The sequence below is a fragment of the Balaenoptera musculus genome, chromosome 13 (assembly GCF_009873245.2).
Source record: "Balaenoptera musculus isolate JJ_BM4_2016_0621 chromosome 13, mBalMus1.pri.v3, whole genome shotgun sequence".
Taxonomy (NCBI): domain Eukaryota; kingdom Metazoa; phylum Chordata; class Mammalia; order Artiodactyla; family Balaenopteridae; genus Balaenoptera; species Balaenoptera musculus.
Window position 1 is genome coordinate 14758656 of NC_045797.1, and position 15727 is coordinate 14774382.

General features: G+C 43.9%; 1 protein-coding gene across 7 annotated transcripts in view; it reads right to left on the reverse strand.

Annotated features, from left to right (window-relative positions):
- Positions 1-8861: 8861 nt before the first annotated feature.
- Positions 8862-15727, reverse strand: part of USP39 (ubiquitin specific peptidase 39) — a 29260-nt gene continuing 22394 nt past the window's right edge. For all 7 annotated transcript variants that reach the window (XM_036873418.1, XM_036873417.1, XM_036873420.1 and 4 more), the window contains 3 exons: positions 12310-12445; positions 10218-10304; positions 8862-9371 (listed from right to left, as the gene is read on the reverse strand). In XM_036873418.1, coding sequence (XP_036729313.1) covers positions 9324-9371; positions 10218-10304; positions 12310-12445 — 271 coding nt within the window. In that variant the 3' untranslated portion in view covers positions 8862-9323. The remainder of the gene's footprint in view (positions 9372-10217; positions 10305-12309; positions 12446-15727) is intronic.

Here is a 15727-nt window from a genome sequence, read left to right on the forward strand (position 1 = left end):
TGAACCAGAAAGAAATAGAAAATATGAACAGACCAATCACAAAGTAATGAAACTGAAACTGTGATTAAAAATCTTCCAACAAACGAAAATCCAGGACCCGGTGGCTTCACAGGTGAATTCTATCAAACATTTAGAGAAGCACTAACACCCATCCTTCTCAAACTCTTCCAAAAACTTGCAGAGGAAGGAACACTCCCAAACTCATTCTATGAGGCCACCATCACCCTGATACCAAAACCAGACAAAGATACTACAAAAAAAGAAAATTACAGACCAATATCACTGATGAATATAGATACAAAAATCTTCAACAAAATACTAGCAAACAGAATCCAACAGCACATTAAAAGGATCATACACCATGATCCAGTGGGGTTTATCCCAGAGATACAAGGATTCTTCCATATATGCAAATCAATCAATGTGATACACCATATTAACAAATAGAAGAATAAAAACCCTATGATCATCTCAATAGATGCAGAAAAAGCTTTGGACAAAATTCAACACCCATTTATAATAAAAACTCTCCAGAAAGTGGGCATACAGGGAAACTACCTCAACATAATAAAGGCCATATATGACAAACCCACAGCAAACATCATTCTCAATGGTGAAAAACTAAAAACATTTCTTCTAAGATCAGGAACAAGACAAGGATGTCCACTCTCACCACTATTATTCAACATAGTTTTGGAAGTCTTAGCCACGGCAATCAGAGAAGAAAAAGAAAGAAAAGGAACACAAATTGGAAAAGAAGAAGTCAAACTGTCACTGTTTGCAGATGACATGATACTATACATAGAGAATCCTAAAGATGCCACCAGAAAACTATGAGAGCTAATCAATGAATTTGGTAAAGTTGCAGGATACAAAATTAATGCACAGAAATCTCTTGCATTCCTATACACTAACAATGAAAGATCAGAAGGAGAAATTAAGGAAACAATCCCATTCACCATTGCAACAAAAAGAATAAAATACCTAGGAATAAACCTACCTAGGGAGACAAAAGACCTGTATGCAGAAAACTATAAGACACTGATGAAAGATATCAAAGATGTTGTAAACAGATGGAGACATGTACCATTATCTTGGATTGGAAGAATCAATATTGTGAAAATGACTATACTACCCAAAGCGATCTACAGATTCAATGCAATCCCTATCAAATTACCAATGGCATTTTTTACAGAACTAGAACAAAAAATCTTAAAATTTGTATGGAGACAAAAAAGACCTCGAATAGCCAAAGCAATCTTGAGGGAAAAAAACAGAGCTGGAGGAATCAGGCTCCCTGACTTCAGACTATACTACAAAGTTACAGTAATCAAGACAATATGGTACTGGCACAAAAACACAAATATAGATCAATGGAACAGGATAGAAAGCCCAGAGATAAACCCACGCACCTATGGTCAACTAATCTCTGACAAAGTAGGCAAGGATATACAATGGAGAAAAGACAGTCTCTTCAATAAGTGGTGCAGGAAAAACTGGACAGCTACATGTAAAAGAATGAAATTAGAACTCTCCCTAACACCATACACAAAAATAAACTCAAAATGGATTAGAGACCTAAATGTAAGACTGGACACTATAAAACTCTTAGAGGAAAACATAGGAAGAACCCTCTTTGACATAAATCACAGCAAGATCTTTTTTGATCCACCTCCTAGAGTAATGGAAATAAAAGCAAAAATAAACAAATGGGACCTAATGAAAGTTAAAGCTTTTGCAAAGCAAAAGAAACTACAAACAAGATGAAAAGACAACCCTCAGAATGGGAGAAAATATTTGCAAATGAATCAACGGACAAAGGATTAATCTCCAAAATATATAAACAGCTCATGCAGCTCAATATTAGAAAAACAAACAACCCAATCAAAAAATGGGCAGAAGTCCTAAATAGACATTTCTCTAAAGAAGACATACAGATGGCCAAGAAGCACATGAAAAGCTGCTCAACGTCACTAATTATTAGAGAAATGCAAATCAAAACTACAATGAGGTATCACCTCACACCAGTTAGAATAGGCATCATCAGAAAATCTACAAACAAATGCTGGAGAGGGTGTGGAGAAAAGGAAACCCTCTTGCACTGTTGGTGGGAATGTAAATTGATACAGCCACTATGGAGAACAGTATGGAGGTTCCTTAAAAAACTAAAAATAGAATTACCATATGACCCAGGAATCCCACTACTGGGCATATACCCAGAGAAAACCATAATTCAAAAAGACACATGCACCCCAATGTTCATTACAACACTATTTACAATAGCCAGGTCATGGAAGCAACCTAAATGCCCATCGACAGATGAATGGATAAAGAAGATGTGGTACATATGTACAATGGAATAGTACTCAGCCATAAAAAGGAACGAAACTGGGTCATTTGGAGAGACGTGGATGGATCTAGAGACTGTCATACAGAGTGAAGAAAGTCAGAAAGAGAAAAACAAATATATATTAATGCATATATGTGGAACGTAGAAGAATGGTACAGATGAACCGGTTTGCAGGGCAGAAATAGAGACACAGATGTAGAGAACAAACGTATGGACACCAAGGGGGGAAAGTGGTGGGGGGAGTGGTGGTGGTGTGATGAATTGGGAGATTGGGATTGACATGTATACACTGATGTGTATAAAATTGATGACTAATAAGGACCTGCTGTATAAAAAAATAAATAAAATAAAATTCAAAAATTCAAAAAAAAGACTCTGCCCTCCCAATGCAGGGGGCCCAGGTTCAATCCCTGGTCAGGGAACTAGATCCCGCATGCCACAACTAAAAGACCCCGCACACCACAACAAAGATCCCGCACGCAGCAATGAAGATCCCACGTGCTGCAACTAAGACCCGGTGCAGCCAAATAAATAAATATTAAAAAAAAAAAAAAAAAAAGATTACTCTGGCTAAAGTGTTAATGAATTGGGGGGAGGGGACAAGGGAATGTGGGGATAAACTGTCAGTAGCATAGACTAGAATGACAGTGGCAGAGGGCCTGTGCAGAAGTCACATGGATCTTGGAGAGTGACTTCAGACAATCATAAACTTAGATGCTGACTCCAATGGAAGCTGTTGTCCCAGTCGTAGCATCTTTACTGATACAGCACAGCCTCTGGCACTTTGTATGCGTCATTCTCCGTGCCAATTTATAAAGGTCACCAGAAGTCGTTTGCTTTTACCTGGCAGGGCCAACAGTATACCTTCACATTCTTGCATGAAGACAACGTCAATTCTTCCACTCTCTACCGTCACAGTCCACAGCCATCTTGATCATCTTGACATTCCACAAAACATAACAGTAGTCCTCTATGTTGATGACACTGGATGTCATCAATGTCCAATAAGCAGGAAGTACCAAGTATTTTAAATGTCTTAGTAAGACATACACAAACAAGAGGGTGGGATTTAACCCCAATACAATTCAGGGGCCAGTCACCTCAGTGAAGTTTCTCAGGGTCAATGGTCGAAAGTATGTCAAAGCATCGCTGCCAAGTTGCTGTACCTCATGTCACCACACACACACACACACACACACAGAGCCAGTACAATAGGCTCTTCTGACTTTTTAAGACAACATAGATCACATTTGAGTGTGCTATTTTGACCTATCTAGAGAGTCACTTACAGTTGTATAACTACTAGTTTCATGGAGACCAGAATAAAGAGAAGATTCTGCAGCGAGTTTAGGTTGCACAATGGACAGTTCTACTACTTGGGCCTTATGATCCAGGAGAGCCAACGATATTTCGAAGTGACCAGGGCAAACGGGAATGCTGTATGGGGCCTCCAGCAGGGACCAGTGGGAGATCACAGTGCAGAACTCCAGGATTTTGGAGCAAGGCTATGCCCTCTTCTGCAAATACCTATTCTTTTTTTTTTTTTTTTAATAAATTTATTTATTTATTTATTTTTGGCTGTGTTGGGTCTTCGTTTCTGTGCGTGGGCTTTCTCCAGTTGCGGAGAGCAGGGGCCACTCTTCATCGCGGTGCACGGGCTTCTCACTGTCGCGGCCTCTCCGTTGCGGAGCACATACTCCAGACGCGCAGGCTCAGTAGTTGTGGCGCACGGGCCTAGTTGCTCCGTGGCATGTGGGATCTTCCCAGACCAGGGCTCGAACCCGTGTCCCCTGCATTGGCAGGCAGATTCTCAACCACTGCACCACCAGGGAAGCCCCCTATTCTCCTCTTGAGAAACAGCTTGTGGCTAGCTATGGGGCCACGGCAGAGACAGAGCACCTAACAATGGGACATCAGGTGATCATGCAGCCTGATCCTGCTCTCATGGACTGGTTGTCGTCTGACACCTTGCCATGTTGGGCAGGTACAGCTGCGACCTACCATTAAATGGAATGCCAAGCTCAGGCAGGTCCAAAAGGCACAAGTTAACATGAGCAGATTCCTTTGACACAACTCCTGTTGCATTGCCTCCTGGGGTGTTCCTTCAGACCAGCTGACCAAAAAAGACAAAACTCAAGCCCAGTTTATAGATGGATTTGTATAACATGCTGGCACCACCAGCAAGTGGACAGTTGCACTTCATCCCCACTCAGGGTGACACTGAAAGACAGAAGTAAAGGAAAATCCTCTAGCGGCCACAGCTTCAAGCAGTATATTTGGTTGTTCACCATTTGGAGTGTGAGATGGCCAGAAGTACAGATCTAGACTAATTCAGGGGCAGTTGCCAGTGATTTGACTGGATGGTTAGGGACTCAGAAGGAACAGGATTGTAACATTGGTGAAAAAGAAGTTTGGGGAAGAGGTATGTGGGTCGACAACTTGAATAAGACTATACTATGAAAATAGTTGTGTTCCATATGAATGCCCACCAAGAGGTATCCACCGCATTAGAGACCCTTTATAGTCAGGGGTACACAAACGACATGCTCTGTGGATGTAGTCAGCAGCCTCTTCCTCCAGCCTCCCCCAGCGCTTGCTCAATGAGCTCATGAGCCATGGTGGCAGGGATGGAGGTTATGCACGGGCTCAACAACAGACTTCCCCTGACCTGAGTAGTACTTCTGCTGAGTTATCTAATTTGCCAATGCAGGGGTTTACATTGAGTCCCCAGTATGGACACTATTCCTTGTGGGGGTTGGCCAGCCACCTAGTGCCAGGCTGATTACTTTCTTCTGTTATGGAAGGAACATAGATCCAACCTCAGAGGACTAGAAACGTGTTCTGGATATGGATTTGCCTTCCCTGCCCACAGTGTTTCTACCAGCACCACCATCCATGGACTCTCAGAATGCCTTATCAATCATCACGACATTCCACACAGCATTGCATCTGATCAAGGAATTCTTCACAGCAAAGCAAGTGCAGCAATGGGCTCATGCCCATAGGGTGAACTGGACTTACCACATACACACACCATCATCTGGAAGTGGGTAGCCTAACTGAAAGGTGGAATGGCTTACTGAAAACACAGTTACAGGGAAGTCCCTGGCAGTCCAGTGGTTAGGACTCGGTGCATTCACTGCCAAGGGTCTGGGTTCAATCCCTGGTCAGGGACCTAAGATCCCGCAAGCTGCGCAGCACAGCCAATTATAAATAAATAAGTACATGTGTCTTAAAACAAACAAAAAAAACAGTTACAGTACCATTTGGTGCTCTTGTTTTACAGGATGTAGTACATGCTTTGAATCAGAGACCATTGTACGGTGCTCTCTTCAAAATATATGGGTCTAGAAAACAGGTGGATGTCAGAGTGACTCCCCTATTACTAACAGACTTCTCGCAGAATTTTTGCTTCCCGTCCCAGCAATTTTAAGCCCTGCTGGTTTGGAGATTTTAGTTCCCAAAGAAGGAATGCTTCCACCAAAGGACACAACAATGGTTCCACTAAATTGTAAGATGAGACGGCCACCTGGACATTTTGGGCTCCTTATGCTAGTGAACCAACAGGTGTGGAGGAGGGCAGTATGGTGGAGGAGTGTAATCTATTATATGTGCCCGAGTGACTGATCCTGATTACCAAAGGCCAATTGGGTTGCTTCTACACAATGGAGGCAAGTATGTCCAATAGCAAAGGTTAATGAAAAACTACAGCAACCAAAAAAGGGGGGTGGGGTGGGGGCAGGATGATTAAGGAGCCAGGGTCTTAGAGACTGAAGATTTGGGTCACTGTACCAGGTAAAGAACCCCGAACAGCTGTGGTTTGACCTAAGGGCAGAGAACACAGGGAGGGGGAGTGGAAGAAACACGCACAGGTATCAATCACAGTATGGTGACCAGTTACAGAAATGAGGACTCTAAGTAGCTTTGTTCATATTTTCTATTTGCTTGTTACATGTACATGTAACACGTAAAATAGATAATTTGTCTATGCTAACCATTTTTTCTTCTTCCCATTTTTAGGTTAACTTGTTGGAAGTTAACCTTGCAACCTAGTCTTTTTAGGTAACACAATACTCAGCGTGGCTATGACTGGATTTGAGGAGTAATACATATAACTATCAGAGGATACATGACTCTTGGGACTGCATCTCATTTTGAGAAAGGTTGAAAACTTGTTTTCTCGTAGGAAGGGCAGCTGTCTCTATTAGGCATAAGGAGTTGTCTTCTTCATTGTGGTGGCCGCTGTATGGGAGTCTGTGTGTGTGAAACAGCACGTAAGGCATGGGATTTCCCTGGCGGTCCAGGGGTTAAGACTTCACCTTCCAGTGCAGGGGGTGCAGGTTCGATCCCTGGTCGGGGAGCTAAGATCGCACATGCCTCTTGGCCAAAAAACCAAAACATAAAACAAAAGCAATACTGTAACAAATTCAAAAGACTTAAAAAAAAAAAGAGCACACAGGGCAGCTGAGTCATCAAAGGGGTGGACTGGGCAGGTTATCAATTTAGTGCCCCTCAGCTCCAATTTCAGCCCTTTTGCCTGTTCTCTGAATGGATTGGAGCCCTTTAGATTTTTCCTGCCAGCTGCCACTGAGGCTTGGCAGAAGAGGGCGCTGGAGACACACCACAGGGAGAAAGGGCTTTGCTTCCCGGTTCCCGGGGGCTCCCTTGAAGGCAACGTGTGCAGCTTTCTCAGCATCAGGCTCTTGCCGCGCCCGAAGATTCTGCAGCGCACGGCCTCCAGCAGCAGCCAGGAGCTTCACCAGGCACTTCCCGCCTCCCCAGGCAGTCTGGTAGCAGAGTGAGAAGCCTCCCCGTAAACAGCTTTCCTTAGTGCACTAGAGAGCAGATTTCTGACAGGTTCCAGCGGGACAGATTTTCAGCAAGGTCTAGACTTCAGCCTTGGACACTCTATGTCACCCCAAGGAGCAGTGGCTGCTCCTTCTAGCTGCTATTCTTACACTCTCTTATTACTAGCCATTTCCTCATTACTCCAGTCCTATTACAGCTATTAATTCCTGAAGTTAAACTTTCCCTGATCATATTTTTGTATGGTTTCTCTCTCCTGATTGGACCTGGATTAAGCTGGCACTAGCGTAGACTAGACAGTGGCAGAGAACAAAAGGAAGTGGGGAGATTCAAAAGACACAAAGTAAAAGACAGGACTTGGTAACAGATTAGACAAGGGAAGTAGGGGTGAGGGGGGGATGACACCTGGAAAACTGTCCAGTCTATATAACTAGATGAACAGGGGAACCCTTCACCTACACAGAAACTTCCAGAAAGGGGTCACGATTGAGGAGAAAACTCACAAGCTCAGTTTTGAACAATGTTGAGCTTGAGTTGACTTTAAGACACCCAAACCATATCGAGTGGGCAGTTGGCTCTAAAGTTCAAGAATTTAGAGGAGTCTGGGATTAAGACTGGAGTCATCTCCCTTAAACTGGTAAGTAAAGCCACAGGCATAGTTGAAATGGCCTAGGGAAAAAGTAAACAGTGAGAAGACAGTGCCTGGCACTGAGTCTTGAGGGATCCCAACTCTTAATGGCTGGATAGAGGAAGATGAGCCCGCAAAGGAATGCTGAAGCTGTAAGAGAGGCAGAGGAAAATAAGGACAGTACGGTCGGCCCTCCACATCTGCAGGTTTTGCAGCCACAGATTCAACCAACCTCAGATTGAAAATACTCCGGAAAAAAAATTCCAGAAAATTCCAAAAAGCAAAACTTGAACTTGCCACATGGCTGGCGACTATTTACATAGCATTTACATTGTATTAGGCATCGTAAGTAATCTAGAGATGATTTAAAGTATATGTGAGGATGTGTGTAGGTTACATGCAAACACTATGCCATTTTATATAAGGGACTTGAGCCTCCTCAGAATTTGGTGTCCACGGGGGTCCTGGAACCAATCCCCTGAGGATACCAAGGGATGACTGTATTGTGTCCCAGAAGCAAAGGGTGGCAGCCAGAGGTGCACAGCTCCTACCTCCCATTAAGAGAACTCGCTTCAGCTGACTGACGGCCACCAATGGCTGTATCTTCAGATTTCCCACATCTTCAGGTCTGCCACAGTGCCCAGGCCAAGGCCACCCTTCCTCCAGGCAGCTCCTAATCAATGAGCTTGCCGAAAACCACTTCTGCTCGATTCTTCCGTGCTGCAGGCTTCCCACCGGCCTGGCTGAGAGGTTCTCAGAATTGCACTGCAGTCAGATGCTCTTCCTACCTCCTTCCCTCCCTCTTTCCTCACACAGCCCTGCACTGCAGGTTGAAACCACCCACCTCCAGACTTCTAGTTAAGCCCAATAATAATTTATCTCTTTCAGTCAGATATTTTGTTACTTAGAGATAAATGCATCCTAAACTGACACACCACCCACAGGCTGACAGGAAGAGACAAGCATGATGTCCACCGGATGACAGACTATAAGGTAGACAGTTTGTGAGGATTTTTTTTTTTTTAAATCCTCCCCTTAGGCAGCAGCCTAAGGGAAGGATATGAAACAAGAGGCTGGTTTAAAAACAGGAAAATATTTAATCCATACCAAAACACACACCAAGAAATGAAGAGAACTATAAGAAAACTATCTACCTATGATGGAAGAAGGGTGTTACTGGTTGCAAGCTCTAATTCCTATAATCTTGAGGCTTTGATGCTTAGAAGAAAACTATCTTGTCCTTCAGCTACTCCCAGCTATTCAGAAATAAATTACATACATCTGTAAAAGAGTCCTGGCCTGCTAGAAGGGAGACAGACAGGAAGGAGAAAGGAGCATCCATTTACAATAAATTGATCAAAGACCAGCTGAGTGACAGCACAGAGCCATCCTAGGCAGAAGGACCGGGGATGCTCTGGTGTGAACCAGGACACATAAAACCTGGGCTGGCTCAGGGGCTGGGCCATCAGCCTGTGCTCAGTATTCGTTATTTCCATCTTCAGCCAAAGCCCCCTGGGAGCAAAGCTCTAGATGCCTCCTTCAAGCCCCCTGCTGATTGGTTTCATCGTTATCTCGCCTCTTCCAAATCTGTAAGAAATGAATACAATAGATATTTAGGAGCCGGCATTCAGTCCACAAATATTTATCAAGTACCTAAATCTGCGCTAGGCAATGGACAAACTATCACCCCACTTGTGTATTTGCTAAGTCCCCTGAAACTAACTCATAATCTTTCAGAAAATTCCCTTTCATTCAACTGTCACTTTTCTACCCATCCTTCTCTTCCCATTCCAAACTCCTTTGCTAAAAAGTGACTCATAGTCAGACCTGCAACTTTAGACAAAGTCCCCAAGGAAAGAGTGATCTCTGGAACGAGCAGCGTCTCCCTCCTTTTTTACAAAGCTATAGCATCTTCTTAGCCTCAGTCTTCCTTCTCTGCAGGTACTAGGACAGTTAAAAAAAGAAGACAGAGATACTCTACTCCACGACCTCCCAACCCAGCGGAGAGGACAGTTAAACCAGTCCAGCTGGTGCTCCACGAAGACAGGAGACAGTGCGGTGGGGTCACGAAGAGTGCTGACTTTGCCCGGGGGGCTGGGGAAGCTTCAGAGACAACTCCTAGCTGGCGGCCCGGATGGTTCTGGGCTCTTCCTCCTTGAAACCAGACCCCACACTCGCAAAACTAACCTGGCTAACCGTTAGCAGAACCTCCTTGCTCACTCATCACTCTTCCATGCTTCTCCACCCTTCTCTTCCCTGAAGATCACTCCTGGGCTTTAAGGGCCATATAATCTGGTCCCACCACACTCCCCGGTGCACGTCAAAAGGCGCCCAACCTAACTCAACCCCATTCCGTGCCTTCGCCCACGTCATTGCTCTCACTGGACCCACACTCCATCTCCTCCGTGCTCGTGGCGTCTGCAGCCAACCCACCTGGATGTAAGCCTCCGACAGTGTGATCATCTGCGGAAGGATGTCAGTCACCTGGAGGTCTTGTAATTCATACCATTTGCCTGTCCCCTGCAGAGAGTACGAAGGGCTGGGTTAGTCTGCTCTCTGAAACTGAAAGGGTATAAGAGGGAAGGGATCACAGCTGAAAGCTAGAAAAATCAGAATAGTCACTAGACCATCACCCAGCAAGAGTTGTACGTAAAAGGGTGCATGGCCTCTGCTGGGCATCATTCAATTTAAAGACTTTTTAGGATGTTCATCTTGGCAAACTCAATTCCTGCTGAGGACTCCTTGAAGTACAATGGAGTCTCAAACACTATACGCCTTTTAAGGACAATAAAGAGAAAGGAGAGGAAGCCCTCTACTCCTCACCTAAGACGTCCCCCTGCTGCTCAGAAGTGACGGAATAGACACACTGACTTAGGAGGTGCAGTGTTAACCACAAGCGGACATTCCCACCCCCCGTCCCAGAGGACACAGCAAGTTAGTCAAGAAAAAGTGTCCTTGGTGGACACTGTCCACCATACTAACCTGTTTCCTTTGGCCTAAAAAAACAGTGCTGCAAATACGCAAAACCTACCTTACTTCATGCTTCCATAAACAAGGGGGAAAAGAGGTTTCTGGATTATGGCAGAGGCACTTCTGGAAGCTCACCAGCCTCACCCATCCAAACTTCTAAGAAATGCCAAAGACAGATATATTCCAGATATTCTGGATATTCCAGTAGTTCAGAACAGGAAATACAACAAAAGCTCAGGATCACATAATCAAGTCCCTATTCCTGGTAAAACCAAATATCTAGGTTCAAATCCCAATTCTACTGACTTCAGATAAATTATTCAAACTCTGAGCCTAGGTTCCTCACTAGTAAAAAGACAGTATTAACACCTATCTTTTTTTTTTTTTTTTTTTTTTTTTTATTTATGGCTGTGTTGGGTCTTCATTTCTGTGCGAGGGCTTTCTCCAGTTGCGGCAAGTGGGGGCCACTCTTCATCGCGGTGCGCGGGCCTCTCACTATCGCGGCCCCTCCCATTGCAGAGCACAGGCTCCAGACGTGCAGGCTCAGCAATTGTGGCTCACGGGCCTAGTTGCTCCGCAGCATGTGGGATCTTCCCAGACCAGGGCTCGAACCCGTGTCCCCTGCATTGGCAGGCAGATTCTCAACCACTGCGCCACCAGGGAAGCCCTTAACACCTATCTTGAAAGTGTGTTTTAAGTATATAAACGAGATGAACATCCATGAGCACATGGCATACTGTCTAGCACACAGCAAAGCGCTTGACAGACAGCTAGTTTTTATTAAACCCACGGCCCCAGAAGACTAATCAAATTAGAACAATCTGTGCTAGTAAGCTGTGTGATACCAAATATAGCTTAAGCGCGTTTCAGCCATTTTCAGAAAATTCACAAAATTTTTTTAGCTGAAAGGGAACCTACACACCAGTGCTTTGTAAACTTTAATTTCACACCAATCAGAGGGTCTTGTTAACATGTAGACTGTGATTCAGGAGGTGTGGGAGGGGTCTGAGATTCTGCGATTTGTAACGAGTTCTTATATGATATCAGTGCTGCGGGTCCAAGGATTCCACTTTAGGTGGTAAGGCTCTAGTCTAGGACAGTGCTTCTCAATCTTGGCTGCACACTGGAAATCTCCTGGGAACTTTAGAACACCATGATGCCTGGTTCCCACCTCCAGATAATCTAATGCAGTCTTAACTCTGACGCTTTGGGCCAGAAAATCCTTCGCTGCGCAGGCAGCCTGTGCACTGTGAGATATTTAGCAGCATCCCTGGCCTCTGCCCAGTTGAAAACCAACAGGCACAAATTATGTTGTTCCCGCGTAACTGGCCTGGGGTGGCCCAGGTGTCAGGAGTCTAAAATCTGCCCACAGGGGAGTCCCATGTGCAGCCAGAATTGAGAACCGTTGCCTTAAACTGACCACTGTCAGCTCTATTACTTGCAGAATCCCAAAGTCAAGGATAAGAAAGAGCAAACTGAAAGGAGCGCCCTCTGAAATGCCAAAGGAACCCCCCCTGCTCCTGCCACTGCACCATGAGAAGTCAGCCCCACTCACATGATGAAGCACGTGAATCCGGTAGGAGCCCTCAGAGGGCTTGCCGTCGTGTACAATGTTGGCGATGAGGTCGTAGGTGGTATTCTTGTGCACTGCCTGTACTTCTTCAGACAAGTACTCTCTCAGATCCACATTTCTGATGATGATGAAAATAAAGTGAAGATCAGACAAAGCCTACTAGGTTAGCCCTGTAGAGGTTAACTGTCTTACCCAAATGGACGGTGAAGCTGTGCAACCCTATTTCAGGACCCTGGATCTAGGTGGGCTTGAAGAGCCATGGGAGCCCAGGTTTGTGGAAATTCATATAATCTGCCATAAAAATGAGTCAAACTGGAAAGACTGGCTCTATGGGAAAAAGCACACTTTAAAAGCATGCTTAGGACAGGGAGGTCAGCTCAGTGCTTTGTGACCACCTAGAAGGCTGGGATAGGGAGGGTGGGAGGGAGACGCAAGAGGGAGGAGATATGCGGATATATGTATGTGTATAGCTGATTCACTTTGTTGTAAGGCAGAAACTAACACACCATTGTAAAGCAATTATACTCCAATAAAGATGTTAAAAAAATAAATAAATAAAAAGTAAAAAATAAAAGCATGCTTAGGGACTTCTCTGGTGGTCCTGTGGGTAAGACTCCACGCTCCCAATGCAGGGGGCCCGGGTTTGACCCCTGGTTGGGGAAGTAGATCCTGCATGCATGCTGCAACTAAGAGTCCGCATGCAGCAAAAAAGATCCCATGTGCCGCAATTAAGACCCGGCGCAGCCAAAATAAATAAATAAATAAACCAATCAATAAATAATAAATTTTTAGAAAAGCATGCCTAGCCGTCAAAAGTGCAGGGCCTGGAGTCATTCAGATCTGATCTGGAATCGGGGCTCTGCCACCTCAGAGCTGTGTTTGAGTTTAAGCAGGTGACATAACCTAGGGCTCCTCTATGAGAATGAGAGTCACCTTCTCCTCTGAGATGAGAACAAGTGTAACCGCCTCACCCTCTGCCCTATCTGGGAATCAGCTGTAGCTGCAGTGTCAAGGGGACACCTGGTCTCTGGCCTTAGGCTATGAAAGTCTGATCACATGATCATGTGGGCTGTCACTGTATATAATCACTGTTAACAATTTCAATATGGCAAACCAGGCAGATCAATCCGATTTATTTTTTTCTTTGATCTTCTGGAACCTTGCTTCTTTATTTGATTGTATTTCTTTTAGTTAAATAAGCAAAAGGTTACAAGTAACAAAAATCCACCCTAGGTAGCTTAAGCACAAAAGGGGTATTTATTCAAGGGTTTCAGACTAGGAAATGCAGCTGAAACCAAGCACTGGAGAGGCAGCAAGATCCGAGAGCTACCTGCCCTCTTTTCTGCTTTGACATCAGCTTTACTCTTTTCCCACCCAGCTTTCTTTCCTTTATGGAACCCACACAGGCTACCCCACAGCTTCCAAATTTCTCAGTTCCGGTTGCCAAAAGAAACTACTGACTAGGTTCCTTCAACTGGGACTTAGAAATATAAAATTTATTTTTAATACCTGGACATTCATTTTTTAAAATATAGAGAAGCATTCTTGATGTACTTAGAATAAAACCTGCTTTTGTGTTTTATTTGTTGAATTCTGTCAGTTGAAGTATATACATGTACACCGGTTATTACGAAGTCAAGAGCTATATAATAAATGCTTACTGTGAAGACTACATGACAATTACTAAGATCTTTCAAATAGCTAAATAGGGAAGTAGATTGACAGTTAACATGAATATTAAGAGAATGCTAACTACACTATTTTCAGGAAAAATATAACCTTCTGTAGCCTACAAATATTTATAAAAATTTAAATACAATGTAGAATAAGAGAGATTATATCCTATTTCTAATCTCTGTAGAACTGTCTGATGTGCTACCACTCAAAACACAAAACACAGTAATGTCATCTCTGGAAGGATTTACAATAAATGCTAATAGTGGTCACATCCAGTGGTCACTTCCAGATATGTATCTCCTTTTGAATTTTAGACTATGAATATATTATCTCTCCAAAAATACAAAAAGTTTTCAATGCAAACCATGTATTAATAAACAACTTTGTTCTAACTATATTATGTAACTTTCTGTGTGTTCATGATAGCTATTTATTTCTACAGACTGACAGTGTCCCATACAGATCAAACATTCGTTGTTGCTTTTTGTTGGATGTTTTGTTTTGTTCTGGCGGCCGCGCCACGCAGCTTGAGGGATGCTGGCTCCCCCACCAGGGCTCAAACCCGGGCCCCGGCAGTGAGAGCGCTGAGTTCTAACCACTGGACCACCATGGAATTCCCTAAACAGTCACTGATAAAAGAAAATTTAGATACGAGTCCGAGGAAACCCATGTGAGCTCTAGAAATGCCTCCCGGCTGCCAAAAACTGACTTCTTGTATTGTCTTCTCAGCTTTAACAACGGCTGTTCAGACTTCTCTGAATGAGTCCTAGAGAAATCTTCAGAAGTATTTATACTCAAGTTTACATGACTGAACCGAAACTGTTTAAGTGACAAAAGGGAATAAATACATGTTAAATCATTTTGTTTTAGAAAACAGTCAACGGAGCAAACCATACTCATCCGCCAATCAGAACAGTCCTATTTTGAGACCACCTAACTGGCTGGAAGTGAAACTTGAAACCTGTGCTCCAGAAACCCTATCTCCAAATGAGCAGAGGGTCCCTAATCCCTGCAAGTCTGATCAATCTCTGGTAAAAAGAAGATGTGTTATGAATAAAACACAGGAGAAGAATTAGGTCTGATAAGGGTCCTCCTCAAGAAGCAGGGACCTTGGCTAACCTAGAACCGTATTAGTCTAAAAATAATGACAGTGCACAAAGTAATTAAAGTACAGGTTTCCAGAATCAGTCGCACAGTTTGATGTTCTCTAAAAGGCTGACTGGTTGAGATGTAATCTTTTTCTCAACTTCTCCAAAGCTTTCTGAAAGACAAACTACCGAAGTCACAGTTACCAAAAATCCAAATGCAACTGGTGGCAAAATAAACATACTCCAGGTCCAATATAAAAGAAACTGCCGGAGTAAGGAAATTTCTGTGGTGACTGAGCAGGAACTACCACCAACACATAGTTCTTCCTCTGGAGCTGCCCTGGAGTCAAGGGCGCTCCTTCCTTCCAGGAACAAACTGGTGACTGTGGCAATTCACAAAAGCCCAGTTCTGAACTAAAACTCTGATCCACAGACTTTCAAGGAAAGCCTCTCTGTGGTCCTACGCAAGTTGGCAGAGAGCTGGCCTTCATGTCCCCCGATTTCATTCTACTTGTCACACAAACACGATACTAGAGAAGAACAGGATGAAAAGTGTGTGAAAAGAGAAAAAGAAGTTCTCCTGTAATCCTAACTACAAAGCTTTTCTCTCCTCACCTCTCACTGTTCTCAGAGTC